The sequence below is a fragment of the Giraffa tippelskirchi genome, chromosome 2, assembly GCF_054371585.1.
Source record: "Giraffa tippelskirchi isolate mGirTip1 chromosome 2, T2T-mGirTip1v1.2.pri, whole genome shotgun sequence".
In the NCBI taxonomy this organism is placed as follows: domain Eukaryota; kingdom Metazoa; phylum Chordata; class Mammalia; order Artiodactyla; family Giraffidae; genus Giraffa; species Giraffa tippelskirchi.
This window is the reverse complement of record NC_137276.1, coordinates 26,448,944-26,471,279: the sequence shown is the minus strand read 5'-3', so window position 1 is coordinate 26,471,279 and position 22,336 is coordinate 26,448,944. Positions and strand designations below refer to the sequence as shown.

The 22,336-nt window shown below is 47.5% G+C and overlaps 1 protein-coding gene across 5 annotated transcripts in view; it reads right to left on the bottom strand.

Annotated features, from left to right (window-relative positions):
- SH3PXD2A (SH3 and PX domains 2A) overlaps positions 1 to 22,336 on the bottom strand; it is a 243,862-nt gene that overhangs the window by 176,587 nt on the left and 44,939 nt on the right. For all 5 annotated transcript variants that reach the window (XM_081543957.1, XM_081543719.1, XM_081543741.1 and 2 more), the window contains exon 2: positions 8,973 to 9,053. Coding sequence is in view for 4 of the 5 variants with exons in the window: in XM_081543719.1 (XP_081399845.1) it covers positions 8,973 to 9,053 (81 nt within the window). In the remaining variant the exon portion in view is untranslated. The remainder of the gene's footprint in view (positions 1 to 8,972; positions 9,054 to 22,336) is intronic.

Below are 22,336 nucleotides of genomic sequence, written 5' to 3'. Positions count from 1 at the left end.
CTGAGGAACTCCTCTGGAGACATGTGCCAAGATCACCTACAGATCATTGGTCAGGAAGACCAATTCACCAAACACATGCAGGTACCAAAACAGGCACTCACAGACCAAGTACTCATCTGTATTCAAAAAGATTAATTTCCCCAAGGCAATTGCAGCATGGCGAGGATTTCACAGCTCTGGGCTGCTTCAGACCTTTGGACAAGCCCCTCTCTTCTCTTTGCATCCTTAGGCTCTGCCCAGGGCAGGCGGTGGGGGTGGCTGACAGCATGCACCTGGCACAGATGTGCAGAGACCCTCTCCCATGTACACTGCCTACGGCCACCTCTCCCCATCTATTCGGGACCTGCGAGAACCCTCGTGTACAAGGTCATTCCTAAACCCATGGAGTTGAAGAAACTGCACAAGAAGGCATCACTGTACAAACTATGCAAATTCCATCTGCTTAGAGCAGAAAAAAATAAACCCGCCTTCCAGTTTATAAATAAATAAATAAATAAATCCGCCAAGCAACCCAGGATTCCAACTCAGTGGTCAACAGCTTTCCATCCTGAGCTGGCCTGGAGATGCCATTTCCCCAGGCCTTCCCGCCTAACACTCTCTGGAGAACAGACACCCCACGGCCCTCCCCCATCCTCACCCCTATGCTAGGCAGAACTGCCAAAGTGGAAATCAGTAGAGACAGAGAGGAAATGGGAGTTCACCCTCAGGCCATGGGGCCAGATGAAAGGGAGCTGCTGAGGCAGAGCCAGCTCCTGGGGGAGGGGAGGCCAGCCACAGAATTCTCAGGAGCTATTGGAATCCCCACAGGGCTCCCCTGAACCCCCCTGTGCCCATCAGGAATTTGAAAGATGCCTCTTTCCAAGGGCAAGGAGAAACTGTTGATCAATAATTACTTTCTAAACAGCTGTGTTTTCCTAACAGAGGAAGGTGGGTTGGTAATTAATTACACTTTGGAGGTCAAAGAGTTTATCTGTGAAACCCTTACCACCACCACCTGCCTCTCTCATAGACAGAGGCGGCAGACATAACTACTTCGTGTAAGTGAAGTATAAACTTCATCTGGTGAAAGTACAGTATAAACAGGGCACAGGAAGAAACCTTGGCCTCCAGCTAGAGTGGGGATGTCCAGCTATTTTTTTTCTTGGAGTTAAGTTTCTGAGGACCTAACTGATGAAGTCTCAGCTTCTCTGTCTAGGGGTTTCACACCAATCACTGTTCTTAGGGCTTTCTTTAAATGGATTGTCTCATTTCATTCTTACTATCCTACCCATGAGGCAGGTATTTTTATTATCCCCATTACACAGATGAGAAAACCGAGGTACAGAGAGGTTAAATAACTCACTGAGGGTTATATACAGCTAGTAAGTGATAGAGCTGGTCTTGGAATCCAACCTCCCTAGCCCTGGAATACCTACCCTTAACCACCACACTCCATAGCCATGAAGCTCTCAGTGTGGTTCATCATGACACAAGAACCGCCACCCCAGTGTCTCTTGGCCCAATACACACATGTTCATGTGCTGTATGCAATATTTGAACACAAGATTCCAGTTTGACAAGATAATTTGGACACAGCTCTGGGGTTTGCTGTAATGGAGTCTAATCAGTTTTATTCTGCAGGAATAGAATGCTGGCTCAGGAAATATGAGGTAATATGATTTTAATCATCATTTTCACTTTGTTTACCTTGTTAGATATGTTCTTCATGTCTATTTTTTTTAACCTGTATGTTTTCTGTCCCATTATACTATAAGGTATGCTATGGTTTTCCTAGTAGTCATGTACGGATGTGAGAGTTGGACCATAAAGAAGGCTGAACACTGAAGAATTGATGCTTTTGAGCTGTGGTGTTGGAGAAGACTCTTGAGAGTCCCTTGGACTGCAAGGAGATGAAACCAGTCAATCCTAAAGGAAATCAATCCTGGATATTCATTGGAAGGACTGATGCTGAAGCTGAAGCTCCAATACTTTGGACACCTGATGCGAAGAGCTGACTCATTAGAAAAAACTCTGATGCTGGGAAAGATTGAAGGCGGAAGGAGAAGGGGACGACAGAGGATGAGATGGTTGGAGGGCATCACAGACTCAATGGACATGAGTTTGAGCAAGCTCCAGGAGATGGTGAAGGACAGGGAAGCCTGGCGTGCTGTAGTCCATGTGTCCGCAAAGAGTCAGACACGACTGAGGGACTGAACAACCACCACCACAAATACCGTAATGACCAGGAGAGACATAGTTTATTTTAGACCTCTCACTTTTCCCACCTCCTCCCACAGGTATCCTTTTAATTACTATATATAAATGATAAATGTTGTAAATAATATATGAACCCATTCTCCTTTTTTAAAAAAGTAAAACATTACAAATAAAGCTATGGTTCCCCTTTAACCAAGCCATTCCTCCTATCCATGTCCCCAAATCTCTTCCAGAGATAACTCAATTACCAATTTGGAATGCATCCTTCCAGACCTTTTAAGAATAATTATATATTTATTCTGTGTATGCACTTGTAAAAGCTATATCTTGTTTTTGAATAACTACTGTCATACAATTTTTTGAAACTTGCATTGGTCATTCATTAACATTTCTTAGCGCTCCATCCACAGGACAATCTCATCTTTTTTGACTGCTGTACAAAGTGGTATGAGACAACAGTTTACTTAGACACCCTCTATGTTCCCATTTTTGCCGTGGCAAACAATAGGAGGCTTCCTGGGATCGGGGACTGACCTCAGTTAAGGTCAACGTTCTTGTCTGTCTGGGCCCTGTGAGCAATCACAATGACCCTCAGCTCATCGCACCGCTGGTTCTAGAACTGCCACATCAGGTGCCAGAACTCTCTAGAATCCCGGGTATAAAACTCTTCTTAGAACTTGGCAAGTTACCTCCCCCAGGCTTTAGTCTAGGGTCAATGATCTCAAACAACACAGAGCTTGCTTTGATGATTAAAAGAGCCGGGAAGAAAGACACCTCCCCCAGACAGCTCTGCTACTCTCAGGTTGACCCCTGCACACACCAGGATCACCCCAGTTTGACCCGAGCTGAGGCCTGCTCTGGACATCAAACTAAAGTTCATATAAATTTAATGAATAGAAAAATGAACATAGATGTTTACCAGTGAAACGATGGACTGGAAGTAGAATTCTAGTTATAAAAATGCTGTGATCCTATGACTCTCCATACATTACATCAGAATATGTCCCCCCACACATACACATCCCTCCTAAGGTTGGTTATTAATGATTCAAGGATTATAGTTTTCTTCATCCATCATTAGCCTGGCTATTGGAGGGCTGAAAAGTGAGTACGACCCTGGGTGGGTAAGTGGGTGGAGAGGCTGGAGAGATGAATAAGGAAGAGAGATAAAAAAAGATCTTCAAAATAGGTTAAGTCCTTTGGAGCAAATGAGCAAACCTGAACAGCTTTCTTAACTCTATCTTCCAAACAGTGTCAGGGAGGCTAAAGGGCCTCTCCCTGGTCTGATCAAATATTGACCCTGTGCACTCACTGGCCGGAGTTCAGACTAAAGGATCAGCAGCACTATGGAGTCAATGTTTGCAGAGCAATTACTGCATCCCCGAGTCTTGTAATCAGATTGTGAAACAACCTTCGATGGAGCCGGAGCTTCAGAGAGCCTTCCGGTCCTTCCTCAATGGGGCCAGGCCTTGGGGGAGACACTTAACAGTGAAGGAGCTGTGCAAGGAAATTTACAGAGGCTGGAAATATGGTCCAGCACCAAAAAGAAGGCAACTTAAAAGCATCTGCAGCCCTTCTCCCTCCTCCTTCTCCCCTTAACTCCACCTCCATGTCTACTTCCTATAACCCAAGCTCTTTATAAGCAAACAGGCCTCCACATCAGACACTGTCCCCACCGGCTCCCTCTGGGACAGGTCCCTTTCCTGGTCAGATAGCACTGAGTGGTGAATAATTTTTAGAAGGAACCAATTTCCACTTAGAGACCAAAAGCCTCTCCTCTCTCTATTCCCAACGTGATATCTGAAATGCCCTTAGAAGTCCTCTCTAGTAACTGACCTGATTTCTAGAAGAGGTGTTTGGAAGAGTTGTTGAATTTGAACTGCTCTATGGATGGGGCAAGTCATGGTGGAATGCAGTCTCCCTCCTGCTGCAGGGGCCCTGGAAGATGTTAGAGGACAACTGGGGAGGCCTTGGGAAGTGGCGGAGCATGCCTGGGTGGGCATAAAGCCAGATGGGGCCTGTTGTGTGTCCCAGATGGTCAGAGGCAGCCCAGGCAAACAGAACATCCTGAGATGATAGAAAAGTTCTGTATCTGCTGTAGAGCTCACTGTGCTCTAGAGCTCACGAGCTGTGACTCCTGAAGCCCACGCACCTAGAGCCCATGCTGTACAACAGGAGAAGTAATGGCAATGAGAAGCCTGAGCACTGCAATGAAGACTAGCCCCCACTTGCCGCAACTAGAGAAAGCCTGCACAGCCGTGAAGACCCAGAACAGCCAGATAAACAAGTAAATAAAAAATTATTTAAAAAATTAAACTTTTTAATTTTTAAAATTTAAGTTTTTTAATTAACTTAAATGTAACTAGCCGCATGTGGCTAGTGGCCACTGCACTGGATAGCACAAGTCTAAAGGCTCCATATCTGCTGCTTCCCAGAGGGCAGGAAGAGGAGCTGGGTTCAGGGAGTAGCCTCCTGTGTGAGAAGGTGGGAGAACCACTGAGTCTGAAGGCTCAAGGCAGAAGACACAGGGAGAGGAGAAGCTGTGGGGCAGAGTAGGGGGTCCTCTTCTAGGGCCCTTGGAAGGGTTTGAGGTGGGTGTGAATGACCAAGATGGTGATCTGAATTGTATAGGTACATTCATGCATGTCTGAAGGGATGCACAAAAGAAACTCTGATCCCCAAGATAAAGTATAAGAACTCACTGATTTGTCAGATAAACTAACTTCTTCAGGGAAGCCTGCTCTTATAACAGAGTATAATGTTTCCCTATGTCTATAGTGCTTTTCTTTGCAGTATTTAGCAGAGTATACAATAATATGTATGTATATTTTAAACTAAAATCTGTCTTCCCTCACTAAGCTGCAAGTCCCATAAAAGCAGTAACCAGATCTGCTTTTGCTCACCAATAAATCCCCACCCAGAGCCTGGCATCCTGCCTGGGACATAGAAGGTAGGCACTTAAGACTGGATGGATTGAGGATAAATGGATGGATGGATGGATGGATAGATGGACATATGAAAAGAAGGCAGACAAGCAGACATAAATGAACAAACTATGACATAAGTTAGGGACACATTTTACCCCAATAACTATAAATCTCAAAAAGCAACCAAATCCCCTCAAACTGGAGTGGGGGTGGGTGGCTCTATCACGCTTGGCTTCTGTCACCAATCAAAACCATATGTGCATCTTCTTAGCTGCCCCCTCCCAAGAAGAATGTCCTTTCCTTCCTCTCCATCCCTCAGCATGTTACTTGTACCTCAATCTAGTATTCATTTCATCTATAGTGGACTTAATTGCTTAAAAGCCTATTTCCCCCATCAGATACAGACCTCTAGAAAGACAGGACCTTGTTCTTCACAACTGAGTGCCCCTCAGCCTGGGCCACTTCTGCTCTGCAAAAGTGCACATGTGGTGGAGGCCTTTGTAAAGGCCAATTCACTCCAGCCTTGGCTTCCTCGTCTTTATACTTCCACCCTCACCATGCACAGTCAGCCTAAGGCTGCCAGATTGAGCAAGTGAAAATACAGGCTGCTGCTGCTGCTGCTGCTAAGTCGCTTCAGTCATGTCCGACTCTGTGCGACCCCATAGATGGCAGCCCACCAGGCTCCCCCGTCCCTGGGATTTTCCAGGCAAGAATTCTGGAGTGGGTTGCCATTGGCTTCTCCAATGCATGAAAGTGAATAGTGAAAGTGAAGTCACTCACTTGTGTCTGACTCTTCGAGACCCCATGGACTGCAGCCCACCAGGCTCCTCCGTCCATGGGATTTTCCAGGCAAGAGTACTGGAGTGGGGTGCCATTGCCTTCTCCGAAAGTACAGGACAAAGGATAAAATATGAATCTCAGGTAGACAATGAATAACTTTCTAGTATATCTCCTGCAATATTTGGGATATAAAGTATATGGTCCCCAGAAAACTCAGAACCATAAGGTAGTAAAGCCAGTTAAGCAGCTTTCCCCAGGCTGGCTTAGTCAGCCCAGGACTTCCAGGGTTCCAACATGAGCTCAGCCCACAAGGGGAGGAGTAGAAGGATTCTGACAGCAGGCCTCTGTGGGCCACATCCCCACTCCCAACTCACTTCATCCTGCCCGAGTGGCAAGCTCCAGAGAGAGCCTCTGGGGCTCTGAACACTCTGACAGAGGAATGGGCACTGCACAGCTCCTCAACAGAGTGAAGCCAAGGGAGGGAAACAAGAAAGCAATACCATAACAGGAGGTACTAAGCCCCCTCACCCTTCAACCAGGCAGCCCAGCATTCTTGTCACCATTAACACTGAGTAATGTACTAGACAACCATGTGTCGGGAAAAACATGGATTCACTCATTTAATCCTCACAACAACCCTACTGGGTGGGTACAATTCGAATCTTCATTCTACAGATGAGAAAGTGGAGAAGTTAAGGAACCTGTCCGGAGTTACAGAGTGACAGAGCCAGCAACTGGCCCAGGAAATGCGTTCCCAGTGCCTCAGCTCAGAACTGAGATCTGAGAGCCACCAGTGACCAGAGATGGAATTAGCAATGCTGTTTATTCTTCCTCTTATAGGAGCCGCCATATTAAAATCAGAGATCTTGATAAATGAGAAAGGCTTTCTAAAATGAATGCCATTATATGTCTTTCTGTCCAGTTCTGAAAAAACGGGTTCCCAAAGCTACTTGGTTGAAAGGTTAAATTCCGAAGAACCACCCTTTCCAAACTGCATCTACCGGGTGGCGATGACCCGTGTGGACAGGCCTGGCCACGCTCACGACTAGGGCCAGCGCATCGCACAAACGGCTTCATGCCATGTGTCCCCTCTCGACACACAGGAAATGAGCCCTCCAGGCAAGGGAGAAGTGGGGGAAACAGCATTCCTTTCTTGTGAGATTCTGTAACTAGGGAGGGGATGGGGGAATAGAACAGAAAAGGGGGGAAGAAAAGTTCTGATTTGAGAGTTTCCGCTGGCTCTCAGACCCCTTCTGGCTCATCAATGAGTCCTTTCAGGGTTTCCTCTCCCCAACTAAGTGATCATTTCCTGTCCAGCACACTATACCCATTGAGGGGGTATCAGCAAATTCCAACAGTTTACACCAGAAGGACACAAGGAGACTGGACAGGAATTGACGAGGGAAGAGGAGGAAGTGAGGAGGGTGAGGAGTGGCTCTCAATCCCATATTGTTAGATTAAGAGAGGATTTGTAATACAGGAAGCTGGCTCACCTCTGGCTCATCTCATAGGAGAGCCATAAGAACAATGGGATAAAATCAAGTACTTGGAGGTAAACATGCAAGCCTGGCATCTCCGAGATGACTCACCACCAGAGGAAGAAGTGGACCTTGGTTGTGAGGGCCAGCGGTGGATGTCTCTTCTTTGTGTTTTTAATAGGCCTAAACCAGACTCATAGCCCTAAGGAAGAGTCTGGAAGCTCTCAGCTTCTGATAAACAGGGGTGGGCGATGGCACCCCACTCCAGTACTCTTGCCTGGAAAATCCCATGGACGGAGGAGCCTGGTAGGCTGCAGTCCATGGGGTTGCTAAGAGTTGGACACGACTGAGCTACTTCACTTTCACTTTTCACTTTCATGCATTGGAGAAGGAAATGGCAACCCACTCCAGTGTTCTTGCCTGGAGAATCCCAGGGGCGGAGGAGCCTGGTGGGCTGCCGTCTATGGGGTCGCACAGAGTTGGACACGACTGAAGCGACTTAGCAGCAGCAGCAAACCAGGCTCATAGCCCTAAGGAAGAGTCTGGAAGCTCTCAGCTTCTGATAAACAGGGGTGGGCCCCCTAGTGGTCATGTCGGTGTTCATGCCCCTCCAGCCTCGGCTGTAATGATTGGTGCAGAGAGGGCACCTGACCTAAGTCAGGCCAGTCAGAGTCTTGCCTGGGGTTTTTCAATTTAGAACTGGGAGAGAGGCAGTCTATGCTGTTGGAAACCACAAGGTAGGAAATGTGGGAGCTACTGACTGCCAAACTACTGAGGACAGTGCCCAGACAGAAGCCAAGACAAGACAGAGGGAGAGCAGCCCTGGTTTCAGGCATTCTTGGAGCCACTGTCTCACTCTCCCTTCCACCATCTGGTTGACTGCATAAGCTTCCCTGGTATATCATTCCAACCAAGTCTCGTTTTCATCTAAGCCAGTATGAGCGTGAAACTATTGCTTGTGACCTAAAGAAGCCTAGCCAAATTAATTGACATCAAGGGAGGCATCTACAGTGGAGCTGTGGGATCCATGCTACCATCCCCCATGTGACATGCCTGGGTATGGGAAAGAGACACACATATTATGCATGCATACAAACAGGACAGCAGAGCCTCATTCAGTTAGACTGACACAGTGGTATGCCCAGTTTGTGTCTGTAGTTCAAGACATTGCTTATTTTCTGTTTCAGTCTTTTCTGTGTGTTTGCTTTTCTTTGCCTACAATGATGTGGTGGCTTGTGTCTCACTCTGTATGTTTATAGACACATGTCTGCTCAGGCACACAGCACCCACGGCCATCCTCTTGCCTCTCTTCCCAGCCTCCAAATGCAGGAGGGTGACAAAGCATGACTGTTAACAGTCATGTTAAGAAGTCAACATAGCCCCAAGTGTCTGTCTGCAACATCCAAGACTGAGCTCAGCCCAGCTTGACTGCCGAGGTTCCCTCCTCCATCCCTCTGATCTGCCTAAACTCTGACCGTGAGATTGTTGGAAGGAGGTCTCTGGATGAGTGAGAAATGAGACAGGCTAGCCCACCAGAGACTCAGGCCACTTCATATGGAACCAGGCCCCATCTGAGCTCAGACTCACTCACCTGCAGGTCAAAGAACTTGCTGTACCTCCGGTAGATGGTCTGGGATGTGGAGTCAGACCAGGTCACATTGATGATGTATACCTGTGGGGGACAGGTAAGAGAAGGTGAGTGGGTATCTAAGGCAGGGCCTCAAGCTGCACCAATCATCATTTTCCATGACTGTGGGTATTCCATACCAAGACCATTCTTTCTCTCATCTTTGTCCCCAGGGCTTTAGCATAGTGTCAGGTATACATGGATGCTACACATATGTCTAAACACACACACACACACCTAGAGGGTATTCAATAAAATGCTAAGGATGATTATATTAGATGGGTAGGGTTACAAGTGGTTTTAATTTCCATCTTCTTGTTTATATGTACTTTACACAATGAACATAAATTTGGGATTGTTTAAAAAAAATCTAAGTAGCTAATTTCCACTGGTTCTCAAACTTTACAGTGAATGAGATTCTGCAGAGGGCTTTCCAAAATCACAGATGTCAGAACCTCATCATCTACAATTCTGCATAAGTATACCTGGGTTTTGGAGGCTCAGGCATCTACATTTTCTTTAATAGAGCAGTTTTAGGTTCACAGAAAAACTGAGCAAAAGGTACAGAGGGTTCCCTTCTATCCCCGCCTCCATGCTTGCACAACCTCTCCCAGTATCAACACCCCTCACCAGAGTGGTATGTTTGTTGAAACTGGGCGTCTATGTTTTAAACAAACCACTCCAGCTGATTCTGCCTCAGTTGATCCTCGGAACCCACTCTGAACCTGTTTCAGGAGGCTGTGAGCATTTCAGAGATGTGTGATTCATTCTGGTGTCCATGAGTCTTAGCTCTGCACCCAGCACAGAGTCGGTGCCTAGAAAACACTCTGCCCCATTGAACAACCAAACTGGCCTTCTGGCTGAGACATAGATGCACAGGAGGGAAGTTAGCATGTGGAAGATCTGTAGACTTTTCTGAAATGAAGGCATTTCAGGACCTCATTCCCAGTGTCACCCCAGTTCCCAGTGCTCAGTCATGCTCTGGACTACTGACTGCCTCAGGCCACTGTGGACGGCTGCCTGGCCCAGGAGGTGGGCAGGACTGCTGACTGGAGAAGACCCACACAATCTGGCCTATTGTTCTCACCATTTCTGTTCCTCTCACCTGAACCCACACCAAAGACATGCCTTCCTGGGCGAGGCCTCAGAGGGAGGGTCCCCCACACAACCTCAGAGCGACTCTGCTGAACTTTTCCCCCGGTGCCTGCTGTGAGGTCTCCGACCCAGGGTTAAGACGTTTGCGCCTTCCACCTTCAGAGGAGACCGGGCGGCTCTAGGTCCCTGCACCAGTCCCCTTGCCAGGATGCCCTATCCATCCGAATCACCTGGGGAGCTCAATAAAAATCCCCATTCCCGGGCCTCTGCCTGGTGATTCTGATTCAGGAGGTGTGAGGGGGAATCCACCAGAGAGGAGAACACAGTGGCCAGAGAAGCCAGGGTCGTGAAAAGGAAGGAACGGGAGTGAAGAGGAGGTGCATGTGGACACCTTGGCATCAGAGTGGCGGGCTTCACTGCCTGGAGCAGGGCTGTCTGATCTGCCTGGGCCGCTGTAACATAACTCCACAGACTGGGTGGCTTAGACAACAATGTTTATTTCTCACAGTCATGGAAGCTGGAAACCCCAGATCAAGGTTCCTAGTGGAACCTGCTTCCTGGTCACCCTCTTGTCATATGTTCACATGGTGAAGACAAGAGCTCTAGTTTCCTCCTCTTATTATAAGGATACTAAACTCATCATTGGGGCTCTACCTTCATGACCATGTCCGGACCTAATTAATTCCCAAAGGCTCCACCTCAGATACCATCATACCGGGGATCTGGACTTTAACATGTGGACTTAGCAGGAGGGATTGGGGGTGGCACGAACACTGAGTCCACAACAAGGGTTTTGCACACAGGAGTGTGAGGCTGTATGTTTGGATGCTCAGTTAACAGCCAAGGAAACAAGCCCTGAATCTAGTCCCTTCTCCACTCCAATCTCTAAGTCACAGAGTTAGCCTTGTGCAGTGCAGAGTGTTTGTTCTGAAACGTACCCAAGGAGACAGCTATAAAGCAAAGCAAATACAGCTGAGTGTTGCCACCCTGAAATGGGGTATTTATGACATGTTTTATGTGATCCCAACAAGAAAGAACATAAAGTGAAAAGGCCGTCCCTGTCCTCACAAGCCCAAAATAAATTACTGACATAAACAAACATCCAGGGATATGCTTTGCTTTGTATCATATATAAACATATATCTCATACAATAAACTGTAGAAACCATTTAGGTAATGGTTACTATGTGCCAGCACAGTGTAAAGCACTCATATGCATTAGCTCATTTAATCTTCAGCTCAATGAGGTAGCTACTACTGCCATCCCCATTTTGCACAAGAGGAAGCTGAGGTTCAGAGAAGCCAAATAACTTGCCCAAGGTCACACAGCTAGGAAAATACAGAACGAAGGATTGAACCCAAGTCCAGCTGAGTTTAACCCCTATGCTCTTAACTACACTGGACTGTCTACCTATATGTAAATTCAGGAGTGGGGTTATTTAATCAAACTTCATGATCAGGACTGAATGGTGTCTTTTTAAATAAAGTTTTGGGTGATCTGAAAAGTCTGTACAACCCTTGAGGAACATGGGGGAGGCAGACTAATTCTGAGAGCCTGAGACCTAGAAGAGACAGAACTTGGCCCAGACAGAAGTCAACAGTGAAGAATGCTACAAAACCAGGCAGACACAGAGGAAACTCTCATACACAACCAGCTCCACCAACTGTGGCAGGATGTTCTGGGGTTTTTCTAGGGGGTTATAGCCCACCCCATTCCCCCTGTTGACTTCCAGCTCCTTGAATTCCAAATCCTGCTGGTTACAACCCTCCTCCACCCACATCTCCCCTTCCCACAGAAGTTATGCACAACACACCAGAAGGAGGCCCCAAGTGAGTGGGCCCTCTCGGAGAGAGCCTGCCCTCACTCGCAGGCCATTAGACAGCAGTCTTTCTCCCTGGCCAACCAAGCGGGACTCAGAGGAAGGGCTTAACTGGGCTTAGCATGACCCCTGCTCCATCCTCTCTAGTAATTAGGGGCTTCCCGTCACCTCCCAGGGAGAATTAATCACAGGCTCGCTGCTGCCTCTGGCAGCTGGGAGGCCCCTCCTTTTGCAAAGGAGGAACCTAGGACCTAGGATGGTGATTCGCCAGGGAAGAGGCACAGACTGGAGTCAGCCACTCTTAGGACCTTTCTTATAATGGCTGTGAGACCTCAGCCCAGCCTCTCAGACCCTCAGGCTCTTGCTCTACTCTATGCACACAGCCTACAAAGCTACCGGCCTGACCCACTATGTTGGTTTCATTGCAGGTGTGCTCCCCCTGTTAGTGGCAAAGCTAGGACAGGAGACCAGGCTTCCTAATTCCTAGTCTAGGACTGATGAGCACAGGACCAGAAACACCTGCCCTTTCTCCTTTACTATTCAAAACAGTTGAAGAGTCACAGGGCGTTGTCGTTATCTAAGACTTGACCTGAACCCACAAGAAAAACTGGCTCTCTGGTGACTGTCCCTTGGACAGCAAGGAGATCAAACCAGTTGATCCAAAAGGAAATCAACCCTACATATTCATTGGAAGGACTGATGCTAAAGCTGAAGCTCCAATATTTCAGCCACTTGATGCAAAAAGCCGACTCACTGTTAAAGACCCTGACTCTGGGAAAGATTGAGGGCAGGAGGAGAAGGGGATGACAGAGGATGAGATGGTTGGATGGCATCACTGACTCAACAGACATGAGTTTGAGCAAGCTCCAGGAGATAGTGAAGGACAGGGAAGCCTGGCGTGCTGCAGTTTAAGGGGTCGCAAAGAGTTGGACATGACTGAACGACTGAACAACGACTGGTGACTTAGATATGGGAGTGGGGAAATGAGCCCCCATTCCAGGTTCTCCCAGACCTCTGGGACTTGCCAGAGCCTCCCACCCTCATGCCCAGCCCACCCTCCTGGACAAACAGTGTAAACCCTGAGCTAAGGAAAGGGTCAGAGGCCTCCCTGGAGATAAGTCCAGAGGATCCACGGATACCCTCCAGGCCCCTTTCCCTCCACGTTTGCTGGTCTGCTTGCTTCCAAACCTCGATGGTCCTTACCCTCCAGGCCCCTTTCCCTCATTGTTCACTGGTCTGCTTGCTTCCAAACCTCGATCATCCTAGATCATCAGCCCAGATGGGCACCCAGATTATCACAATTCCAGCCCTGCTCCCACTGCCCCACCCCCACATCAGAGTTTCTCAAGCCCGCCTGAGGTGGCTCTGTGGGAAACCCTAGGGATGAACCGCAGAGAAGGAGCAGGTGGAGGGGAAGGGGACAGGGCAGAGGTCACTGGAGAAAGCCATCTCTGTTTACCGGGTCTGCATCAGGGGCCCAGGTAAACCCTCCTCTGGCTGCAGGAGTGACCGAGATAGGGTTACCCAGCAGCTGGGTCTCAAGAAAGGTTTGCAATTAAACATTCTGCTTGCATGCACTTTACTTGGAGTCATGTTTCCTGGGTGGAGTTTCCCTTCCTTATGGATTAAAAAACCCATGGATTCTATTTCCCCGTCTCTGGTCATTTCAGGCAGATGGCAAGCATCTAGGGATTGCGTACAGCCTCCCCCAGAGAGGAAGCCCTAGAGTCTCAAGTTCACCTGCCACGCTCACCCTCCCCCACAGACGCAACTACAGAAACTCCACGATGCCTCCGTTCCACCAGCCCACCCACTCTGGGGCCATCTTGGGTCGCTTTCCATCTGCTCAGCTCATTAGGCCCAGAAATGTCTGTGGCTTCCAAGACTTCCAAGTCCTGCTCCTTGCAACAAGGAAACAGCCTTGATGCAAATCAGACCAGCAGCTCAGCTCCAGAGAACTGAGACTGAAGCCTAGCCCAGTTCCCGTGGAGGGAGGGCCATGCTCAGACCTGGACTGTGACCAATTAATGACCCAAAGCTATGGCCTAATCATTCCTAGAAGGCCTGGGACCTGCCCACGCTTAATTAGAAAGTGCCAGTAAGTACCCACTGCTCCCTTTGCTGATAAAAAGTACAGTTAGAGGCAAGAAGTTAGGAAGTGTGGGGAAATCCTCTACCTGGGCACAGTGGCTCAGTTTACTGAGGAGGTCTTATTTTCCCTGAACCCCTGCCAGCTGCCCCTGGCCCTTGACCAGGTGGAAACCCAATGACAACCTTCCTTCACCTGCTCATACCAACACAGGGTGGGAATAGTTGGCCAGGACGAGGGCTGTCGCATATAGTTGTATAAGTTGTTTACTGTCCAAAAACTGTCCAGGACAAGTAGGGGCCAAAAATTAGCCTATACTCTGCATCCCAAACTGTGCACCATGACTCTGGGATGCAGGCACACAGAGAAAGGAGTCCCTCCTTCTAATGCATATAGAAACGTTTCTAGCCAGGACACAGCACCATGTCCCCTGGGTAGGTTGTCACTCCTTTCCAGGTCCCTTGAGGTTATAGTATCTCCTCAGGACCCAGTTGCTCCACTTTCTCAGATCTTCTAGATGAAGGGATGCTTAATGTTCGGGACAGGCTGCTAAAGGCCATGGCCGCAGAGGTCTGAACGAACACATTCCAACAGCCAGGAAAGAGGAGTTCTCATTTAGGGAGCTTATTGCGGCTCTGGCTTCCTGCTGGAGAAGGTCATCATGCCAGCCCACCTAAAGTACCAATTGGATCTAACCTCCTATTCAAAGGGCCCCATATACTAAGTCTTATGATGGGCAGAGGAGTCTCAAATTAGACCAGGCTAATCCCCAAGATCCAGCCCACCCAGCAGGGGATAGGACTCCAGGGCTGCTGCTCCCAAGGCAAGTGGGTCCACCAATGCTGGGCTGATGCCCCTTCTCCTTCCGGCTGGGGCCCACTGACCCCCACTGATAAGTGGTGGAGACTCCAGTGTCAAAGACCCATCTTGATAACACTTGGCTGCACCCAATTTGAAAGCCCCCCAGATTTCATCATCTGACCTGGGCCCATCAGCCTACCAAGTCTGTGGCCATCTCTTGCGGTGCTCACAGTCTGTTTTTCACAACCAGCCACTTACTAGATCTGCCTTAGTTTACTAATTGTTGACTCAGGATGACCAGCATTGGACACATGCTGTCACCCTGTCCATTTCACTTGGGTGACTATGTCCTCCCAGTCTCCCCATGGGCAGCAACTGTGTTCTCTCACTCCCCTGAGGTACCCCAGGCCTGGCAGTACGCTGGGCACACTGAAATATGACTGGCTGGCTAATGACTGAAAATCTACTGGGTTTGAAGCACCAAAGAGGTCACTAGTGGCAACACTTGGGGACTACCCCACCTCCAGAAGCAAATTCTCAGTGACCAAGGGGCAGAATGTAAATACATCCGACTAGGTACAAAAGCTCTGCCAACCCAAAACCCTGCCAGCAAAATCAAGTTCAATGGCCTGTGGCCACCTGGCTAAAGTTTCTGAGGACCCTCAGAGTGTAGTCCTCTAAAATTCTGACATCTCCTCTCAGGTGGGTGATTATTCATGGGGTGGGGAGGGTAGATGACGCTGCAGATTTGAGCAACAAGCAACACTTTGAAGCCTGGACTTGGGGGCAAACTCTCCTCTAGAGAGCACGCGCGCGCACACACACACACACACACACACACACACACACACAGGTTCAGTATGGGTTCATGACCAGGTGGTGGAGCCTTTCAGACCTCAGACCACCCTAGACAGGCTCCCTCTGGACCTCTTTATAGAGCAATCACAACAAATACAGCAGAAGCGAACCCCAGAAAGGCTTACGAGAGACAAGGAGTGTGGCCAACAGAAGGCTCCTCCCAGAACCAGGATCCACCCACCCCTCCAAAACATAGCTGCCATGCACACGCTATAAAACTGTGCCAAAAGCCTCTCCTCTGGGAAATGAGCTTTTCCCCTTCCAGTTTCATTGGGATATACTTCACATACAACACTATACATTTAAGGTGTACGGCATAATGATTTGACTTACATCCATCATGAAATGACTGCCATAATAAGCTTCATGAGCATCCAGCATTTAATATGGATATAACATCAAAGATATATAAAATTTTTTTCTTGTGATGAGAACTCTTAGGATTTACTCCCTTAACAACTTTCACATGTGATATACAGCAGTGTTAATTACATTTCTTGTGTTGTACGTCATATCCCTAGTACTTACTTATCTCACAACTGGGAATTTTTACCCTTCGTCAAATTCCCACTCCACCCACCCTTCTCTGGTAACCAGAAATCTGATCTCTTTTGCTACAAGTTTGTTTTTGAAGTAAATTGACCTATAACACTATGTTAGTTCCTGGTGCATAATACAGTGATTTGATATTGCTACACATTTCAAAATCATCACCACAATAAGTCTAGTTACTATCTGTCACCAAACAAAGGTACTACATAATTATCGACAATATTTACTGCACTGTAAGTTCATACCTGTGACTCATTTATTTCTTAGCTGACAGTTTGTACTTCTTAATCTCTCGCATCTATTTTCTCCTCCCCTCGCCCCCTCTCCTCTGGCACCCACTTGATTGTTTTCTGTATCTATGACTCTGTTTCTGTTGTTCGTTCATTTCTGTTTGTTACATTCCACATATAAGTGAAATATGTAGTATTTGTCTTTCTCCATCTGACTTACTTCACTTAGCATAACATGCTGCTGCAAACGGTAAAATTTCATTCTCTGTATGGCTGAGTAATATTCCATTACATATACATATGGAAGATATATACATATACATACACACATACATATATACGGGCTACCGTGGTGGCTCAGATGGTAAAGAATCTGCCCGCAGTGTGGGAGACCCGGGTTTGATCCCTGGGTCAGGAAGATCCCCTGGAGAAGGGAATGGCTAACCACTCCGGTATTCTTGCTGGAAAATTCCATGAACAGAGAGAGGAGCCTGGAGAGCTACAGTCCATGGGTCGCAAAGAGTAGGACACGACTGAGTGACTACCACTTTCACTTTCACTTTCACACATATACGTATCTCATACCTTCTTTATCTAGTCATCTGTTGATAGGCACTTGGGTTGCTTCCCTGTCTTGGCTATCACATATAATTCTGCAATGAACGTAAAGGTGCATATATCTTTTCTAATCAGTGTTTTCATTGTCTTTAAATACCCAGAAGTGGAATTGCTGGATCATATGGCAGTTCTATTTTTAATTTTTTGAGGAGACTCCACACTGTTTTCCAGTATCTGCACCAATTTACATTCCCACCAACAATTCCTGAGGGTTCCTGTTTCTCCACACCCTGGCCAACATTCATGATTTGTTGTCTTTCTGATAACAGCCATTCTGACAGGTGTGAAGTGACACCTCATTGTGGTTTTGACTTGCATTTGGGAAAGAGGGCTTTTTAAAGGGATGTGAAGGAGGGGATAGTCAGCAGGCTCCTAAACTGTATCAAACACCTTGGAGAATGTCTAGTGGGGATCCGTCACTCTCAGCACCTGTCATCATTTGCGTGAATCCCGGGCCTCAATTATTTAATTTGGAGGGCCGTGTGCAGGCAAGAGGGTTTGGAGGAAGCTTCCAGTGGCTGGTGCCTCCATTTGTTCCTCGGCAAGATGAGAAGAACCGTGGTTACCTCACTCTGGGGCTGTCTGAGGATGTGTGATCTACCCCATAACTCCTCGTTAGAACAGAAGCTCCTTCAAGGCAGATCATGGCATTCTAACGCCCAGCAAGACAATTTATACCTAAGAGGTGCTCATTTAATGTCCCCTAAGTAAGCGAAGGAACTAAGCAACCAGCTGATGTCAAGTGACATTAGTGTCTGCTGTTGGGTTTTGTGCCACATGACAGATGAGGCAGAGCCCCTGACTTCCAGGCCCTCCAGCTCAGCTGGAGCAGCCAGACTCACAGTGACCAATCAAGCAGGGAAACCAGCTGGAGCGATGGGGTACCAACAAATGAAGCTCAGAAAGCACCAAAGGCAGCACTGGCATTGCAGAGGAGAAAAATGGCTTTGAAAGCATTTGATGGATTTGAATTTTAGCTTCCACACTTCAGTGCTGTGTGGGCTTGAGCATGTGTCTTAGCCTCTCTGAGGGAGAGGGTATTGTTGGCTGCAAAGTGTGGTTTATGATGGGAGCTTCCAATTAAATGTGATGACACAAGGTGGGGGCTGGCATATGGTGAGTGCCCAAGTGAACCTTAGCTATTTAGATGTTCAGGAAGAGGGAGGAGTGAACTGACTTCTTTCCATTTGCCCTGAGACTTGAATCACGACACCAGGAATAGGAGTAGGAGGGGAGCAGGAAATAAGAATCAGGGACACAGACGGACAGGGGCAGGGGAACACACACACACACACACACACAAACACACACATACACACACTCTCTCTCTCTCTCCACACTACTAATAACAAGGCCGGCCTGGGAAAGTAGAAGAGTAAAAATAGCTCTGCTGCCTAGGGCCAGGAGAACAATGGCCATCCTTGGGAGCACCCCACTGAAAGGATGGATGGGCTATGGCAGGCCCCTCAGGGTCGGAGGCGTTTTTTCTTCTTATTTTCATGTTTCCTGGAGAGGAAATGAGTGTGCAAAGTAGAAGCTACCAGGACTGACAAAACTTACACAGACTTTTAAAAAGGTTCAGCTGCCAAAGCTCTGTCCTTGCAGTCACCAGAGCTAGGACAGCAGGATGAGCCAGTTCTTTGTTTTTTTCTTTTTTAACAAACCTTTCTCTTGAATGCGGGAGCTCGTGGTTTCAGTAGGAATAAAAATAATAGCCATGTCCCTGTATTGATCACTTAACTGCATTCCAGCCTTTGCTAAGCACTTTATCTTGATGATCTCATTTAATCCTGACATTGATTCTGTGGGGGAAAGTGTTATCTTCTCCAGCTAACAAATGAAGAGCTCTCGAGAAATAATGGATCTACCTGAAGTTCCAGGGGTGCATGATGAAGCTCAGGTTTAAATGCGGTGTTGACCCTGCAGCCTGGCCACTTCATCCTTTTTGATAACTACACCAGACTGCCTTGAGCCCCCACCATGACGATTTGCTCTTCAATCGGCTGCTCCACCTATAGGTGAGCCATTGGACAGCACTGAGGCGACCCACATGGCAGTGGGTTAGTGAGCCCAGCTTGGGGACCAGCGCTCTATTTCGCATGGTTCAGACTCAATCCAATTTGGCTACGGGAGAAGTTGTTTCTGTCTCTGAGCCTCCACTCCTCAACTGTAAAATGGGCATGGTAACTTGCCCCACCGTGAAGATTAATGAGAACACAAGGGAAGCAACAACCACGGCGCTGGGGTCACTGTAGCTGCTGGCCACACGTGACCTCTCCTCCCCATCTTCCCCTTCAAAGAGCCTAGCACAGTCTTCTGTGCTCTTGGAGTTTTTGCCTCTTCCCTGGAAGTTTCTGGAGGCACCAATGACCCTTCCTGGGTCAAGAAAGGAAGGCACTGCAGCTTCTAGGGCTCTTGGTGTCGCTCCCCACTGCTTGCTCTCCAGCAGAGTACCTGAGGGCATGTGGTTGGACCTCTGCACCTCCCTCCCTCCAGCCCTGCCACCTCCCTCTGGTCCCAAGCCAGCTTATCAGAACAGACGCATCTGACCACCTTGGGCCAGCGGGTCCTCCAATGGAGAGGCCCAGAATGGCTGAGCATAGGTGTCTTGGGTAATGCCGAGGAGCCCAGAGAAGGTGGCGGGATGCCCGGGCTAGGGGGAGGAGGCTCTCTCTACGGTGGAAATCGAGAAAAATTCTAGATGTATATTGACATTCAGGAGCTAGAGACCTGGAAACCTTAAACAACCAGATACTCGCTCGAACCCTGGAAAGGACCACGTTCCTGGGCTTCCAAGGGGCTTGGACGCAGCCCAGCGATCTAGGAGCGTGCTGGAAAGGATGAGTCTAGCCCCACATTCTCCGAAATCAACGGCTGACCCAGGCCTGCTGACCTGGACACACGCATCCTGTGAACGTGCCCCGCTCCCCCATCACACCCTGGGGAGCAAGCAGAGGTTAACACACACGGCTTGGTTTCCTCTTCCTGGGAAACACAGCAGCCAGGCAAGGCCAGAGGCCAGCGGATTCCTCCACACACAGCCTGAAGGGGAAGTGACCCCACCGTTTCCTCCCCACCATCTGACACACTCACACCTTCCTCTCTGCTGTGCTCAGCAAAGCTGGACTTCTGACACAAGGCGAATTGCTGCCATTAGGAATTCTGTTGCATGGGATAGATGGGAACAATCTAAAATGATTTTAGCAATCATTTTAGATTGCTTAGCTAAAGTGATTTTAGCTAATCAAATGAGTTTAGCATTTTAGCAATCTCTACCCCAAACTTGCATTCCCTTTGACACAGCAATTTTACTTCTAAGAATTTATCCACACAAGTGTGTGTACATGTGCCTCTAGGTGTGTGTGTGTGTGTGTGTGTGCGCATGCGTGTGTATTTATATATATAAAGATGTTCATGCAGCTTTGTTTGAAACAGTAAAAAAAAATAAGGAAGGTTGACAGTCTGTTGGTTTAAAAAATGGTCAAATTATGAGTCATATATCTTATTAAAGATAAGGTGGCTCTTTCTGTGTCATCAAGGGAAAATGTTCACAGTATACTGAGAAAAGAAAAAAATATTACAAAACAGTGTGTATACAATAAGATTAGATTTATTTCAGGGGAGAGGGAGTTGTGTATGGGGATTTGTGCATATATACATGTGTATGTACATTTAAAAAATTTGGAAAAATGCCACAAATTGATGATCATGGTTATTTGGGTTAAGAAGAATAGAATAATTTCACTTTATACATCTCTATATTGTTTTATTGGACTATGTTTGGCTTTCAAATTTAAAATGAGATTTCCATCTTTACAAAACAATTGTGTTCTCTTAGCCTGTACTCTGACTAGTGTCAGGTCCTAGATATTCTGTCAACATCCAGTATGTGCTCATTCTCGGGGAGCTGCAGGGGATTTCAAGCTCAACGCGGAGCTCTTGAAGCCAAAGTCTGCAACCCTGTCTACACATACCATTACCTGGAGTGCTTTAAAAACATTGTCTGCCAGCGCTACCCATATCATTGAAATTAGAATCCGGGAAGGTGGGGTGGACATTGATAGTTTTCAGAGCTCCCAGGTAAGTCTACAGATTGTTACAGGTTGAGAACCACTAGTTGACTAAAAAAAGAAAAGCACAACATAAGAGTTGCTAGTTCAGTTTTATTTGGGGTAAAATGAGGACTGCAGCCTGGGAGACAGCACCTCAGACAGCTCTGAAAAACTGCTCCAAAGAAGTATGGAAAGGACAGTATATAAGTGACTCTAGTGTAGGAAGAATACATGCAATCAAGCACATATTTTTCCAGAAGGTTTCTGCTAGTCTCATGAAGCTTTATGCTAGTCACGAGAAATAGTTGTCATCCTGAAGGATTTTAGTGCTTTTCTAGATATGAGGAGATAGGAGAATTGGACTCATAAACTCAGCTCCTGAAAACATCTAACAATCTAAAGACCTGTTTTGCCAGTTCCACATCCTTCCCCCCAGTCCCCACCTTGGACTTCTTTCAGGGGGTTCTGAAGGTCAGCAGCTGCAGCAGCACATGAGTTAATCCTTGTAGAGGTAGATGGCAAGTGCCCATGGCAACTGCCAACTTGTAGCTAACACACTCAAGGTGGACCTGGACCAACACCAAACAGACCACCGGACTAGCTGAAAAAAATACTCTTCAAGTAGCAAGCAGTATTATAAGTAATGAGTACTAGTAAAGAGTCAGTTCTGTCTTCAAGAGATCCAGTTAGGGAGTTTGTATTTAGTGCTTTTTCTCAAAGTTCTGCCTCCAGTTTTGGAATGCACCAACTCAAGTGGGGAGAAGAAAACAAGGGGACAGGGGTTCATTTGTTCTGAGCCGTGGCTGGGCCTTCGCTTCTTCAGCAGCCCATGGCTGTCCCCACCTCCATGGAGCCTGTATCAGTGACTCAGGGGTCAGAGTCCAGCCCTTTTCGGCTCCAGGAGGAACAGCTGAAAGAATTAGAGGTGCTGAGCCCAGAGAAGGCATTTAAGAGACACACAACAGCTGGTTTCAAATATTTAAAAGAGTATCAGTACGAGTGGGTCAACTCCAACTATACCCAAAGGAAGGTGGTGGACAGTGAATGCAAACCATAGAAAAGCAGGTCTTGCCCAGTGTCGGAAAGAACTTGCCAACTAGAGCTGCCCAAGGATGGAACGGGCTGTCTTGTGAAGTAAGGGACCATCAAGGCAGAGATGAGTCACTACCTGTCGGTAATGTTGCTGGGAAACCCCTTTCCACTTAGCCCTCCG